The sequence below is a fragment of the Rhinoderma darwinii genome, chromosome 4 (genome assembly GCF_050947455.1).
Source record: "Rhinoderma darwinii isolate aRhiDar2 chromosome 4, aRhiDar2.hap1, whole genome shotgun sequence".
Lineage (NCBI taxonomy): Eukaryota > Metazoa > Chordata > Amphibia > Anura > Rhinodermatidae > Rhinoderma > Rhinoderma darwinii.
The window spans coordinates 63,462,195-63,477,428 of record NC_134690.1 but is presented as its reverse complement, the minus strand read 5'-3'; the positions used below and the strand labels follow the sequence as shown (position 1 = coordinate 63,477,428).

The 15,234-nt window shown below is 41.7% G+C and overlaps 1 protein-coding gene across 6 annotated transcripts in view; it reads right to left on the bottom strand.

Annotated features, from left to right (window-relative positions):
• The window catches only part of MYT1L (myelin transcription factor 1 like), a 312,782-nt gene that overhangs the window by 118,747 nt on the left and 178,801 nt on the right, over nt 1-15,234 (bottom strand). For all 6 annotated transcript variants that reach the window (XM_075861151.1, XM_075861152.1, XM_075861147.1 and 3 more), the window contains one exon: nt 7,204-7,517. In XM_075861151.1, coding sequence (XP_075717266.1) covers nt 7,204-7,517 — 314 coding nt within the window. The remainder of the gene's footprint in view (nt 1-7,203; nt 7,518-15,234) is intronic.

Below are 15,234 nucleotides of genomic sequence, written 5' to 3'. Positions count from 1 at the left end.
AACTTCCGCGCCTAAGTGATCATCGGGGAGGTCACTTGGGCGCACAGGTATTTCCCGTAAATATGAAACTTAATAAAATCTTGCTTCCCTTTCAGGTCTCTTTTGGTGGTAGGTCTGCTACTGAGTGCCTTCGTGGATTCAGGGTCGTCTGCTAATATCATGTCTGTGGAATTTGCTATGTCTCTAGCTATGCCTTTGATTGATTTGCCTAAACCTGTCCCGGTAGTGGGTATCGACTCCACTCCTCTTGCTAATGGTTATTTTACACAGCATACCCCTGTTTTTGAACTCCTTGTTGGCTCCATGCATTTGGAGCAGTGCTCTGTACTGTTGATGCATGGATTATCGTCCGATTTGGTTTTAGGCCTTCCCTGGTTGCAGTTGCATAATCCCACGTTTGACTGGAATACTGGGGATTTTACCAAATGGGGTAATGAATGCTTGACGTCATGTTTTTCTGTTAATTCTATTTCTCCCCCTGAGGAGGTGAACACGCTACCTGAGTTTGTTCAGGACTTCGCTGATGTTTTCTCTAAGGAGGCCTCCGAAGTGTTACCTCCTCATAGAGAATACGATTGCGCAATTGATTTGGTACCAGGAGCTAAGCTCCCTAAGGGTAGGATATTTAATCTCTCTTGTCCCGAACGTGAAGCCATGAGAGAGTATATCCAGGAATGCCTGGCCAAGGGTTACATTCGCCCCTCTACTTCTCCGGTAGGTGCTGGCTTCTTCTTCGTAGGGAAGAAGGATGGTGGTCTTAGGCCATGCAATGACTACCGTAACTTGAATAAGGTCACTGTAAGGAACCAGTATCCCCTTCCTTTGATTCCTGATCTCTTTAATCAGGTTCAGGGGGCCCAATGGTTCTCTAAGTTTGATCTACGGGGGGCGTATAACCTTATCCGCATCAAAGAGGAGTTGAGTGGAAGACTGCGTTTAACACTCCCGAAGGTCATTTCGAATACCTCGTCATGCCCTTTGGGTTGTGTAATGCTCCCGCGATCTTCCAGAATTTCATAAATGAGATTTTAAGAGATTACCGGGGGGTATTTCTTGTAGTGTACCTTGATGACATACTTGTGTTTTCCAAGGACTGGTCCTCCCACATTGAGCATGTCAGGAAGGTGCTCCAGGTCCTTTGGGAAAAGAAACTGTTTGCGAAGACCGAAAAATGTGTGTTTGGGGTGCAGGAGATACCATTTTTGGGTCAAATCCTCACTCCTCATGAATTCCGCATGGACCCCGCCAAGGTCCAGGCTGTGGCGGAATGGGTCCAACCTGCCTCCCTGAAGGCGTTACAGTGCTTCTTGGTGTTCGCTAATTATCACAGGAGATTTATTGCTAATTTCTCGGTCATCGCTAAGCCTCTTACGGACCTCACTCGCAAGGGTGCTGATCTCCTCCGCTGGCCTCCTGAGGCTGTCCAGGCTTTTGAGGTCCTTAAGAAGTGCTTTATCTCGGCCCCGGTGTTGGTTCAGCCCAACCAAATGAAGCCATTTATCGTGGAGGTTGACGCGTCCGAGGTGGGAGTGGGGGCTGTCTTGTCCCAGGGTACCAGGTCCCTCACCCATCTCCGTCCCTGTGCCTACTTCTCCAGGAAGTTTTCGCCCACTGAGAGTAACTATGATATTGGCAACCGCGAACTCTTAGCCATTAAATGGGCATTTGAAGAGTGGCGCCACTTCCTGGAGGGGGCTAGGCACCAGGTAACGGTCCTTACCGACCACAAGAATCTGGTTTTCCTAGAATCTGCCCGGAGGCTAAACCCGAGACAAGCTCGATGGGCGTTAATTTTTACCAGATTAAATTTTTTGGTTACCTATAGGGCTGGGTCTAAAAATATTAAGGCTGATGCACTGTAGCGTAGCTTCATGTCCAGCTCTCCTTTGGAGGAAGATCCTGCTTGTGTTTTGCCTCCAGGTATAATAATTTCCTCTATTGATTCTGATTTAGTCTCTGAAATTGCGGCTGATCAAGGTTCAGCTCCCGGGAACCTTCCTGAGAACAAGCTGTTTGTTCCCCTGTAATTCCGGCTAAGGGTACTTAGGGAAAATCATGACTCTGCACTATCTGGCCATCCAGGCATCCTGGGTACCAAGCACCTTATTGCCAGAAACTACTGGTGGCCTGGGTTGCCTAAAGACGTTAAGGCCTACGTCGCCGCTTGTGAGGTTTGTGCTAGGTCCAAGACTCCCATGTCCCGACCAGCGGGCTTACAATGTTCTTTGCCCATTCCCCAGAGACCTTGGACCCATATCTCCATGGATTTTATCACCGATTTGCCTCCATCTCAAGGCAAGTCGGTGGTGTGGGTTGTAGTAGACCGCTTCAGTAAGATGTGCCATTTTGTGCCCCTCAAAAAACTACCCAATGCTAAGACGTTAGCTACCTTGTTTGTCAAACACATCCTGCGTTTCCATGGGGTCCCTGTCAATATTGTTTCTGACAGAGGGGTACAATTTGTTTCATTGTTTTGGAGAGCCTTCTGTAAAAAGTTGGATATTGATCTGTCCTTCTCCTCTGCCTTCCATCCTGAAACTAATGGCCAAACCGAGAGGACTAATCAATCTCTAGAACAATATTTAAGGTGTTTTATCTATGACTGTCAATATGATTGGGTCTCATTCATTCCCCTCGCCGAATTTTCCCTTAATAACCGGGTCAGTAACTCATCAGGGGTCTCCCCCTTTTTCTGTAATTTTCGGTTTAATCCACGGTTCTCCTCCGTTTCACCTGGTAGTTCCAACAATCCCGAGGTAGAGGTCGTTCATCGGGAACTGTGCACAGTCTGGGCCCAGGTTCAGAAGAACCTAGAGGCGTCCCAGAGCATACAAAAAACTCAGGCAGATAGAAGACGTTCTGCTAACCCCTTGTTTATGGTCGGGGATCTGGTGTGGCTATCGTCAAAGAATTTGCGCCTTAAAGTCCCGTCCAATAAGTTTGCTCCCCGGTTTATAGGGCCATACAAGGTCATTGAAGTCCTCAATCCTGTCTCCTTCCGACTGGAGTTGCCCCCATCTTTTCGAGTACACGACGTGTTTCATGCCTCCCTCCTTAAACGCTGCTCCCCGTCCTTGGCTCCCTCGAGGAAACCTCCTGTCCCCGTTCTCACCCCTGAGGGGGTAGAATTCGAGGTGGCCAAGATTGTGGACAGCAAGATGGTCCAAGGCTCCCTCCAGTATCTGGTCCATTGGAGAGGATACGGGCCAGAGGAGAGGACTTGGGTACCCGCCCGGGATGTTCACACTGGGGTATTGGTCAGGAGGTTCCACCTTCGTTTCCCTAATAAACCAGGTCCATCTAGAAAGGGTCCGGTGGCCCCTCATAAAAGGGGGGGTACTGTTAAGGATCTGCCAAGCACAGCTTCTGTATCCACGCCCATAGGTAATCAGTCTGCACCTGCTTCTATGTCTGTGAGTCTGACTCCATCTTCCACCACTCAGGATGGCAGGCTTAGGAGTGGGAGAGCCTATCACAGCCTGGCCAGACGGAGCTAGCTCCCGCCCTCTGTCTATTTATACCTGCCTTTCCTGTTCCTCCTTTGCTTGTGATTCTTCTCTGCTGGTTTCCTGGCCCTGCTGCAGCTTCTTGAACTACTGACCCTCTGCTTGTTATTCACCTTGGCTTTACTGACCACTCTTCTGCTCTGCGTTTTTGTACCTCGCTCATCTCCTGGTTTGACTCAGCTCGTTCACCTCGCTTGTTGCTCACGGTGCTCCCGTGGCAACTTCCCCATTTCCCCGGCTTCTTTGTACCCTTGTCTGTTTGTCTGTCGTGCATTACATTAGACTATACATATCAAAATTGATTAACAAAATCTTAGTTTACAAATTATTAGTTGCCTAGGTCATGTAGACTAGATACCATCGTTAAATGGTAGAGTATGTCCACCTTTGCAACCCTTTTTAATTGCTCCCATGCATTAAAAATAAAAAAATTAAGAAACTTCTACTAAAAATGTCCTGCTATTTTGTGTTACAGCTACTATGCAGACCTATGTGTCTCCATGGTGACTGACAACAAACAACCCTGTGTATTCTGATCCTGCAGTTGTACTACCTTCGATCTGTCTACTTCTTGTTGTTAATGTACATTTAGTAATTAGCAACAAGTAGGGGACAGATGGGAGTATGACTGCAGAATCAGAATATACATAAGGTTGAATTGTTTTTCCAACACTCTAAAACCATCATAATTGGTTTTGTGGTTGGTTAGTTGCAGGGTCGGCGTCAGCTGCAGTTTTATTAATATACAGGGTGTTGGGCTGGCAGCGGACTGGCCACCAGAGGAATGGAGGATCCTCCGATGGGCCCAGGCTCTGAACTGCATCAGTCGCATCCCTTACTAATGTGGAGCAGCAGAGAGCCATTGACTCCCTGCCCCGCCGCTCACTCATGTGGTCTGTAGGACGCAAGGGACGTCAGCGTCCCGGCAAGGTAACGTGATTACGTCACTGCGCCGGGTCAAAGGAAGCAGACAGAGGACCCATCAGCTCGTTGTGGAAATGGGTAAGGTGAGTTTTTCTTTTATTGGCACTCACAAATATATAGGGCACAAAGGAGGCTTATCTTCTATATGGAAGCACAAAAGGGGCCTAGCTTTTATATGAGGACTCAAAGGGGGCCTAACTAATATATAGGGGCATAAAAGGGCCTAACTAATATATAGGGGCACAAAGGGAACCTAACTTCTATATGGGAGCACAAAGGAGGCCTAACTTCTATATGGAGGCACAAAAGGGGCCTAACTTTTATATGAGGGCACAATGGGGCCCTAACTAATATATAGGGGCACAAAGGGGCCAAACTAATATATAGGGTTACAAAGGGAACCTAATTTCTACATGGGGCACAAAGGGGGGCTGACTTCTATATGAGGGCACAAAGGGAGCCCAACTTGTATATGAGGGCACAAGGGGGCCAAACTAATATATAGGGGCCCAAAGAGGGCCTAACTAATATATAGGTACACAAAGGGGCCCTGACATCTATAAGGACACAACATATTTGGGGGCACAAAAGATGACTACTTTTGTGTGGGGGCAAAAAGAGGGACATTGCTACTGTGTGGGAGCAAATAGGGAGGCATTACTGTATAGGGATTACAAAGGAGGCAATGATACTGATACAAAAACTGTTTCCTTCGAGGTCACACTTTGTAAGGGACAGTATCGGTAATATTGGTAGGGGCAGTTTAACAACATACCATTTACCTCTAATATCTCCAGGTACTGAAACACTCAATCCTACAGAGACCAGGTCATCTGGAAATCGCAACCTACAGGTAATAGCTGCATTAAGATTCGCAGCGCAGAAACTGCACTATCTGGATTCATTGTCTGAGACCTATGACTTAAGGCCCTTTTACACTGGCGTTCATAGAATGCTCATTGCCGATAATTTCCCTGTGTAAACAGGGCAGCGATCAGCAGAAGGACGAGCAGACGCATGTTCAACTGCTGATCGTATCGGTTTAAAAAAAGTGAAATATTATCGTTGTCAGCAGCACATCTCCCTGTGTAGACAGGGAGATGCACTGCTGACATGATAATAATGTGTGAGGTCAAGCGATCGGAGTAACGAGTGCTCATCCTCATACATAGCTCCTTGTACCAGGAGCAAACGAGAGCTGATCAACGAGCTGTCACATTGATCGGCGCTCGTTGCATCAGCCAAAATTGGTAAGTGAATCCATGGTTACGTCCGTCTGGCATTATTTGATATATTCTGACGTTGCGTGTACCTTGTTCTAGGGTGTTTTTTGGCATTGATCACTGTGATAGTTGTTTATCTTTTGGTATTTTAATGTGTTTCTTGTAAAGGTAAAGGGGTTATCCAACTTTTCAAAATTGATGGCCTATCCTTAGGATAGGCCATCAATTTTCGATCTATGCGGGTCCAACAGACGGGACCCCTACATATCAGCTAATTCCCAGAGAACACCCCTCCCAGCATTGTTTACGTGCCAGGAGCTGCGCTGCTCACTTGCAGTATAATTTATAGCAGCTGATTTAGGTAATGCAACGGTTTCCCATAGACTTGAATAGGACACCACTGCAGTACCCAAATCCACCGCTACAAATAGTACAGCCAGTGAGCAGTGCGTTTCCTGGCATGTAAACAATACCGGGAGCCGCACTCTCCTGGAAACAGCTGACTTGCGGGGGTCCCGGCTGTTGGACCCCCCGCAGATTGAAAATTGATGGCCTATCCTAGGGATAAGCCATCAATTATGAAAAGATGGTTAACCCCTTTATGTCTTAGTGGGATTCTTGTCAGTGATTTGTCGTATTCTGTTAGATCTATGCTAGAGGGTATACTTGATTTATGTTGGCTGTGGTATAGTTTATGAAGCATTGATATAAAGGATAGCATGTGCAAATATTTTTTTCACACACACTGTGAACATACAGTAGTTATTTTGCAGATACTAAGATATCGCAATATAAAAGAATTGTCTCATCTTATAATGCCAATATAATATTATTAACCTTCAAAATAATTTTGTTATCTGTAGTTTCTGCCGTTTTACTGCCGCCACGTGAGTTTCACCGCAAAGGGGCCAACTAAGTCTCTGTTGCCAAAGGACCCACATAAACCCGGAGCTGGCCCTGGTTGGTTAGTTGGTTGGTTGGGTGCAGGGCTCCTGGGCTCCTATGCAACATCTGTACCATTGTTTCATTAAAGGCGTTATATGGGGACCCCAAAAATTATTAGCAGTGTACTCTAATATATATTCTGGTCCTCCGTCGCGCTGATTTTGAGATTTTCATAGATTTTTATAGCGCTCCCGGGGGACCAGAAGTCTAGCTGCACTGCCTTCTTTGATGATGACATGACTCTTCGTCATGTGACCGGCCCCGCTATACTCTATGTACAAGCAGTAGCAGTTGCTACTGCAGCGAGTACACTGCTAATCATTTTTGGTCCCCACATAACCCCGTTAATGTTTCATTATGTTTCATTAATAGTACTGGTCTAATCATATAGGACAGGAGGACTGTTTAGACCCCATCAGGCACCAGGGCCCAAATGCGACCTCATTCTCTGCACCCACTACTGTTACACCCCTAGTTGGTTAGTTAGGTGTGAAGCCCACAAGGACAGGGAGTGAGCACATTATATGAGTGAGTACAGTACATTATACAGAGCTGCAGAATATTAGAAACAGTAACTAATACCCCAAAAGCGTATTAATTATTACCTCGTTCATCTTCATCATCATCGTCATCTTCATCATCATCGTAATATATCTCCTCTCCTTCTTCATCTTCTTCAATTTCATCGTCATCATCCCTGTCTAACTCCTCATCTTCCTCTTCCTCCTGATCTTCATTGTCATCAGAATATCCTTCTTCCTCTTCCTTCTCATCCATTTCCTCCGTCCCATCTGTCTCATAGCACTCGTCTACCGAGGAGTTGTCAGTTTTTGAGGAGTAAGGTTTTCTTTTTGGTGAAGGTTCTAAAGGCTTGTTTTCTTGAGTTTTCCTTTTCTTGGCCAAAGGACAGCCGTAAACACTACAATACAGATCAGAATTATTAGTATGTGCCCAGTACTTATATATTTTCAAGCTGGGTGTTGACCATGGCGGCCATTTTGAAGTCGGCCATTTTGTATCCAACTTTAGTTGTTTCAATGGGAAGAGGGTTATGTGACACATCAAACTTATCGAGAATTTCACAAGAACAAGAATGGTGTGCTTGGTTTTAACGTTACTTTATTATTTCATGAGTTATTTACAAGTTTCTGACCACTTATAAAATGTGTTCAAAGTGCTGCCTATTGTGTTGGATTGTCAATGCAACCCTCTTCTCCCACTCTTCACACACTGATAGCAACACCGCAGAAAAAATGCCTCCTGATCTGACCCCCTTAGACTTTTATCTTTGGGGTCATCTGAAGGCAATGGTCTATGCTGTGAAGATACGAGATGTGCAGCAACTGAAACTACGGATACTGGAAGCCTGTGCTAGCATTTCTTCTGCGATGTTGCTATCAGTGTGTGAAGAGTGGGAGAAGAGGGTTGCATTGACAATCCAACACAATGGGCAGCACTTTGAACACATTTTATAAGTGGTCAGAAACTTGTAAATAACTAATGAAAGAATAAAGTAACGTTAAAACCAAGCACACCATTGTTTTTCTTGTGAAATTCTCGATAAGTTTGATGTGTCACATGACCCTCTTCCCATTGAAAAAACTAAAGTTGGATACAAAATGGCCGACTTCAAAATGGCCACCATGGTCAACACCCAGCTTGAAAAGTTTCCCCCCTTCCATATACTAATGTGCCACAAACAGAAAGTTAATATCACCAACCATTCCCATTTTATTTAGGTGTATCCATATAAATGGCCCACCCTGTATATATATATATATATATATATATATATATATATATATATTACTGCATCGGTACTGTTACATCTGATAAGTCTTATCCATGCAGTCCAGTCTTTCATGCTCTCGTATACAGTATTTATTTTTAAGATGCAGAATATAATTTCTAGACAATTCTGAAAAAAATACACATTGCACACACAATTCGAGTAAAACTCAGTTTTGGATATATTCGCCTAGGGCGCACTGGAGATGTGGAGATCTACCCACACATATTTGTCAGAATTAGTTACTTCTGGTCCAATATGTTTGACATGGATCCTTCATCCTTTGTCTGGGTCATGCAGCTTCTGTATTTCTCTAGCCCTGGCTTACATTTTTCCCTTCCATTTATGTACTGTATATTTTTCTTTATGCCACGATTTCAATGTGAATGTCGTTTTTATACCTTCTATACAGCTTATGCATACACACCCCTTTGTTTTGTAAACTTTTGGAAACGTTTTGTGCCTAAAACAATGATTCAACATTTATATGAAGTATCCCATTGTTTCTATGTCTGTCACTATGGCATATGTTTTGCCCTAAAGGTCAGGCATACCTTTACAGGCCATAGGATAGGGCTTAACGCTATTGTTTATGCTAACATTTTATAATGCAAGTCAATTGCAGATGTATACAAACATAAATGCTTATGTTTGCATTCATTCACAGTCTACATTTGCCTCCGTCAGAAGAAGCAAAGAACAACAATATATATATATATATATATATATATATATAAGGGATAGGTTGGAAAAGTTTGTGTGAGTCTAGTCATATTCAGACATAACAAAAATCAAGTAAATCAATACCTCCCAAATTTTTGGTAAGCGAGGGACACTTGTGGTTCATTGTGTGAAAGATAAATGTTTTGTCTATTTATGTCTATGCACTTCAATATTTTTTCATTTACATAACAGCACAAACATCTTGTAAATCTAGACATTTTTAAAGGGGTTGACTAGGATTAGAAAAACATGTTGGTTTCCTTATTTAAAAAAACAGCGCCACACCTGTCCATGGGTTGTGTGTGGTATTGCATCTCAGTCCTATTTATTTAAATGGAGCTGAGCTAAAATACCAGACACAACCCATGAACAGGTGTGTAGCGCTGCTTCTGGAAGAATCCACCATGTTTATCTAATTCTGAAAAACCACTTTAAGCTACAAAGTGCCTCAAGTCATGACATAATGTACAATTTGTGATCTAATCTGCCGTTAGGAACAAGGCAGACACTTTCTTAAGTAAACAGAACCTTTGTTAATGCACATTTATCTAGATTAAAAAGAGGAACATTCAGGCATTTACACGTGACATTCAGGCGTATAGAACAATGCAAGTGAATGGGGTTCTAAAAATCATAACCATGTTTTAGGGCATGCTCCAGATTTTTAAATCCACAGCCTACCCTATATTTTTCCACGAATATGTAGAAGATAGGCATATAAAAATATATCAAATCAAAACTTTAACTTGGATGCAGCATTATGGTATAAACATGGTTTATACATGAATGATACCGTTTTGGCACATCCAACTTTTCTGTCTTGCACGTTGCGGCAAATCCTCCGAAAATTTGAAGCAAAACCCGCATGTGTTATATTCAGATTTTCCTGCAAATTTTGCTCAGAATTTGTTGCGAATTTCACCCTTTGGATTGGATTACATAATAAGCATGCTGCAAATTTGACAACCACAGTATAGCCTAAAATCCATACCGATTATTTTCTGCTACATGTGGACGAGATTTCAATGACCCCCATCCACATGTATTGTACTGTACATTTTCGGTGTGGAATCCGCATAAGAAATCAGCAACAATTCCAAAACCTCTGAACTATCCCTTAAAGGGAATCTGTCATGTTGAAAATGCAGTCCGATCTGCAGGCGGCATGTGTTAGAGCAGGAGGAGCTGAGCAGATTGATATGTCGTTTTGTGGGAAAAAATTCATTATAACTTGTATATTTTATTGATTTAAACCTCTGCTCATTCTATGCTTAGGAGTCCAGTGTGCGGTCCTACTGAGTGATTGACAGCCTCCTCTGTATGAGTGTGCATGCAAAGATGTCAATCACTGATTAGGACCGCCCACTGGACTCCTAAGCATAGAAAAGCATAGGTTTAAATCAATAAAATACAAGTTATATTGAATTTTTTTCCCCACAAAACTACATATCAATCTGCTCAGCTTCTCCTGCTCTAACACATGCTGCCTGCAGATCAGACTGCATTTTTAATATGACAGGTTCCCTTTAAAGATTTTCTTTCATATATTTTTTATATATCTATCCTCAACAGTTGTAACATTTTAGGTCTGTGTGTGAATCCACAGTAAAGATTAAATACCAAGACTTGTACCTCTTCCCTGTTTTGGACCCACTCCTGGCTTTGGCGTACAAATATTGATGTAAAATACTGACCAAGAGATGCAAGTGTGAAAGCAGCCTGAGGATTGTAAGATTTAGGCCTCATGCACACGACCGTAGTGTTTTTCTGGTCCGCAAATTCCAGGACCGTGTTCCGTGAAATGTCCTCCGCAGTTCATCCGTATGTAATCCGCAAAATGCGGATAAAAAAAAAACCTAGGTAAAACAGGATGACGACAGAACTCATTCCCGGTCGTCGCCTAGCAACACTTCCGCAAATCTGCAAACTGCAGTTGACACACGGAGGTGTACCCGCATTTTTCACGGGCCCATTGACTTCTATGGGCATGTCCGCATCGAATTTGCGGGCCGTAATAAGACATGTCCTGAGTTTGTGCGGCACGGATTTGCGGGCATGCGGGGACCCGTGAAAACACGGATAGTGTGTATGGGCCCATAGAAATGAATGGGTCCGCAATTCTCCCGTGGATTTTCGGGGGAATTGCGGACGCAAAAACACGTTCGTGTGCATGGGGCCTAAAGGCTATATTTTGATACACAGAGGTGTTTTTAGTTATATAAATTAGAAAATAATATTTATTATTCTATACCCACAACCTAAATACATTTTATATAGATTAACAGCTGATATATGACAACATTAACACAAGTAAACAGCTAACCCCCGGCACAATGGTCGCCCACAGCCTCACTCCGATTGCATTATTACGAGCCTTAAAAAAGACCTCCAGGTTATTTACTTTGACGGGTTTCAGATCTCATTGATTTTATCAAAGGCTGAAAAATATTCTCCAGTCTTCATATGCAACTGTGTACCCAAGTGAGATGCTAAAATAGGAAGCCAACACTTCCTTCACAGTTGTCTCTTTTTCCTCCCTCAATAACCTAGACATGAAACATAAATGCGCAGCATCTGCAGCAGGGACTTCATGCGCTCTATAAGAGACGTGGCTTTAAAAATGTATAGTGTAGACTGCAAAGTTCAACCAAGGACAGGCTTCTCAATGCAGCGTCCCCGACTCTGCCTTCTCCCGAGCGGACTATGTTCTTGCCCCAAATAATATTCCCAGTCAAAGGTTAATCAATTACTGGCTAATGTAATACATTGGCATAATGAATGAAGCTGGCAGAGACCCTGGTGAAAGCGTCCGTAGTAGCATATGGGGTATCTATGTATCCACATATCCGATGACTGTGGGAGATAATCACATCTCTAAAATGCAATTTTATCATTGAGTGAAATACACAAATTTCTGACTTCGGTGCGTCAAATAATTATTAAAATATTACAACGCAGGCGATGATGATTCCGGATTTAATGATGCCTGAAAATGCTTACTGTCTGAGGGAGAGCAACGCTCCATCTCTTCATCCATTAGGCTCTTTAGACTGTCAGCGTGCTTCCCCTTTTTATAAATATTATTTTTATATACACCCCCTCTTCTTTTTTTTTTTTTTTTTACAAATTTCATGCTCTATTGCTATGAAGAGAAATGATAGAAATTCATCTTCGCAATACATAGTTGCAATTTGTCTCACGTATAGATGAGGGAATACCACTTAGATCGCCCCAGGGTAGTAAATACATGATGCTAATCACTCTGGTATCGGATGTGCAGAATGAATTAAGTTATGTTTTTTTCTACGCATTAAGAATTTTTAATGATCGGTTGTACCTGACACAGATTCAGCTATATTAATACATACATACATTCCCACTGCATTAATACATACTTAAGAGGCCACAGACGGGGAGATCATTCTATCAATCTGACAGCTATTTACCAGTCAGGGTGATCATCTCTGCATCTGTCGTGCCAATCTTATTACTTTGGGATAATGGAAATGTATTGGATCCGCTTAAAAATTCATCGTGTGCCAATTATGACCATAATGGTCTTCAGTTATATGGCTGGATGACCAAAAATTTCCATTTTCTGGGAAAAGAGGCTTTATGGATTTTTTACTAGCCTTAGAATGTAGTTCTATAGGTAGAGCACGATTGTTGGAAAATATATTTTCTGGTGTTAAATGAATTGTCTAATTCTGAGGGCAAAACAAAAGATCTATGACCAGATTTAAAGTGCTTACCTAAGAACCAATAAATCCAAAATGTAAAGTAGCTTTTATATACAATTTGTATACAAGTTCCTCATTAAAATATATCTACTTAAAGGGCTTTTCCCATAATCATTATTTATCCTTTATTTCTATAGCGGTCGGGAGCCACATAGAAATGAATTAAGTGGTCGAGCATGTGCACCACCGCTCCATTTCTATGGGGCTCACAGGAACGGTAAGGTAAGCCTGTTCTCGTGATTGGTGGGGGATCCAGCTGTCGAACCCCCACCAATCAGATAATTATACCTATCCTGTGGACAGGTGATAAATAATGATTACCCCTTTAAGTATATAATTTATTGATAATTCTCTGACATTTAATTCAATTATACCAAAAGAATTTGTGGATTGCTCATAAATCACTTTTCTACAACATTTTTCTTAATATTTTATGAATATGATGCATTTTTACACTATCTATCTATCTATCTAATCTATCTATCTATCTATCTATCTATCTATCTATCTATCTATCTATCTATCTATCTATCTCATATCTATCTCTCATATCTATCTATCTCATATCTATCTATCTCATATCTATCTATCTCATATCTATCTATCTCATATCTATCTATCTATCTATCTATCTATCTATCTATCTATCTCATATCTATCTCTCATATCTATCTATCTCATATCTATCTATCTCATATCTATCTATCTCATATCTATCTATCTCATATCTATCTATCTATCTATCTATCTATCTATCTATCTATCTATCTATCTATCTATCTATCTATCTATCTATCTATCTATCTATCTATCTATCTATCTATCTATCTATCTATCATCATATCAATCTATCTAGTTTCTTTTTATTGTGCTTTAATACACGACTAGATGTGTTATCACTGGAATACCTGACATCAGCTGTTATTACTAGGGAAATCAGTGGTAAATGCTCATTTATGGCATTGCTGCAGGAGTAATGAAGCATTACGTTGGGGATATTGAAATTTATGATGCACAGACTGTGCGGCCCCCAACCATCAGGACACAGGCATATTTGATTCCAGCAAAGAGACATGCAGCTGGAGTAGGGAACAGGAAGTGCTAATAGTGCACTGTGTGGCTGGCAGTATTGAAGGGCACTGTGGCTGGTACTAATGGTGAAGAGTCAGACAATGTGGCAGGCACTGGTATGGCTGGGCACTGTGTGCCTGCAGATATGTGGTGGCTCTGCGTGGCTCACACTTTTATGGGGACACTGTTATGGGTGGGCATTGTGTGGCTAGCACTGCTAAGGGTTGGGGCAGTCTTCTACTAATGGAGGGCATTGTGTGGCTAGTACTATTATGCAAAGCACTGTATGAGGTGCACTGTCTGGTTGGCACTGTTGTAGGGGTGCATTGCATGAGTTATTTTTTTAGCAGCTTAACCCATTAGTGACCAGCCTATTTTAAACCTTAATAACCAAGCAATTTTTTTACATGTTTCCATCGTCTCATTCAAAGAACTCTAACTTTTTTATTTTTGCGTTGACATAGCTGTATAAGGTTTTTATTTTTGCGGCATAAGTTGTATTTTTTATTAGCACCATTGATTAATAGAAATGATTGATTAAATTTTATTCACTTTTGGGGGGGGGGGGGGATAGAAAAAAAACAGCAATTTCGCCACACTTTTTTTTAATGAATGGTATAAATAACAAAATAACTTTATTCAGCGGGTTGTTATGATTGCAACGATACCAAATTTATATTGATTTTGAATGTATTACTACTTTTACACAGTCATTTTTTATCAAATTTATTTGTTTTTGTGTCTCCATATTTCAAAAGCCATAACTTTTTATTTTTCCGCCGATGCGGTTGTATGAGGGCTTTTATTTTGCGGGACGACTTGTAGTTTTTATTGGTACCATTTTGGAGAAGATGCGACATTTTGATCGCTTTTTATCACATTTTTTTACGGCAAAATTCACAGAAAACAGCAATTTTTGCATTGTTTTTTTTAATTATTTTTTTTTATGCCGTTCACCGTGCGGGTTAAGTAATGTAATAACGTTATAGTCGGGGTCGTTTTGGATGCGCCGATACCAAATATGTGTAACTTTTTTACTTTTATTTGTTTTTTCTAAATAAAAATTATTTTATAAGGAAAAAAGTGGGGTTTTTTTTCACGTATTATTTTAATTTAACTTTATTAAACTTTTTTTTAACTGTTTTATTAGTCCCACTAGGGGACTTCACTATGCGATCGGCCGATCGGTTTTATAATACACTGCAATACTTTTGTATTGCAGTGTATTAGTGCTCGTCCGTGTAAAACTGACAGGCATCTGCTAGTCCATGCCTCTGGCATGACCTAGCAGGCATAACTAGTGGCAGATCTGG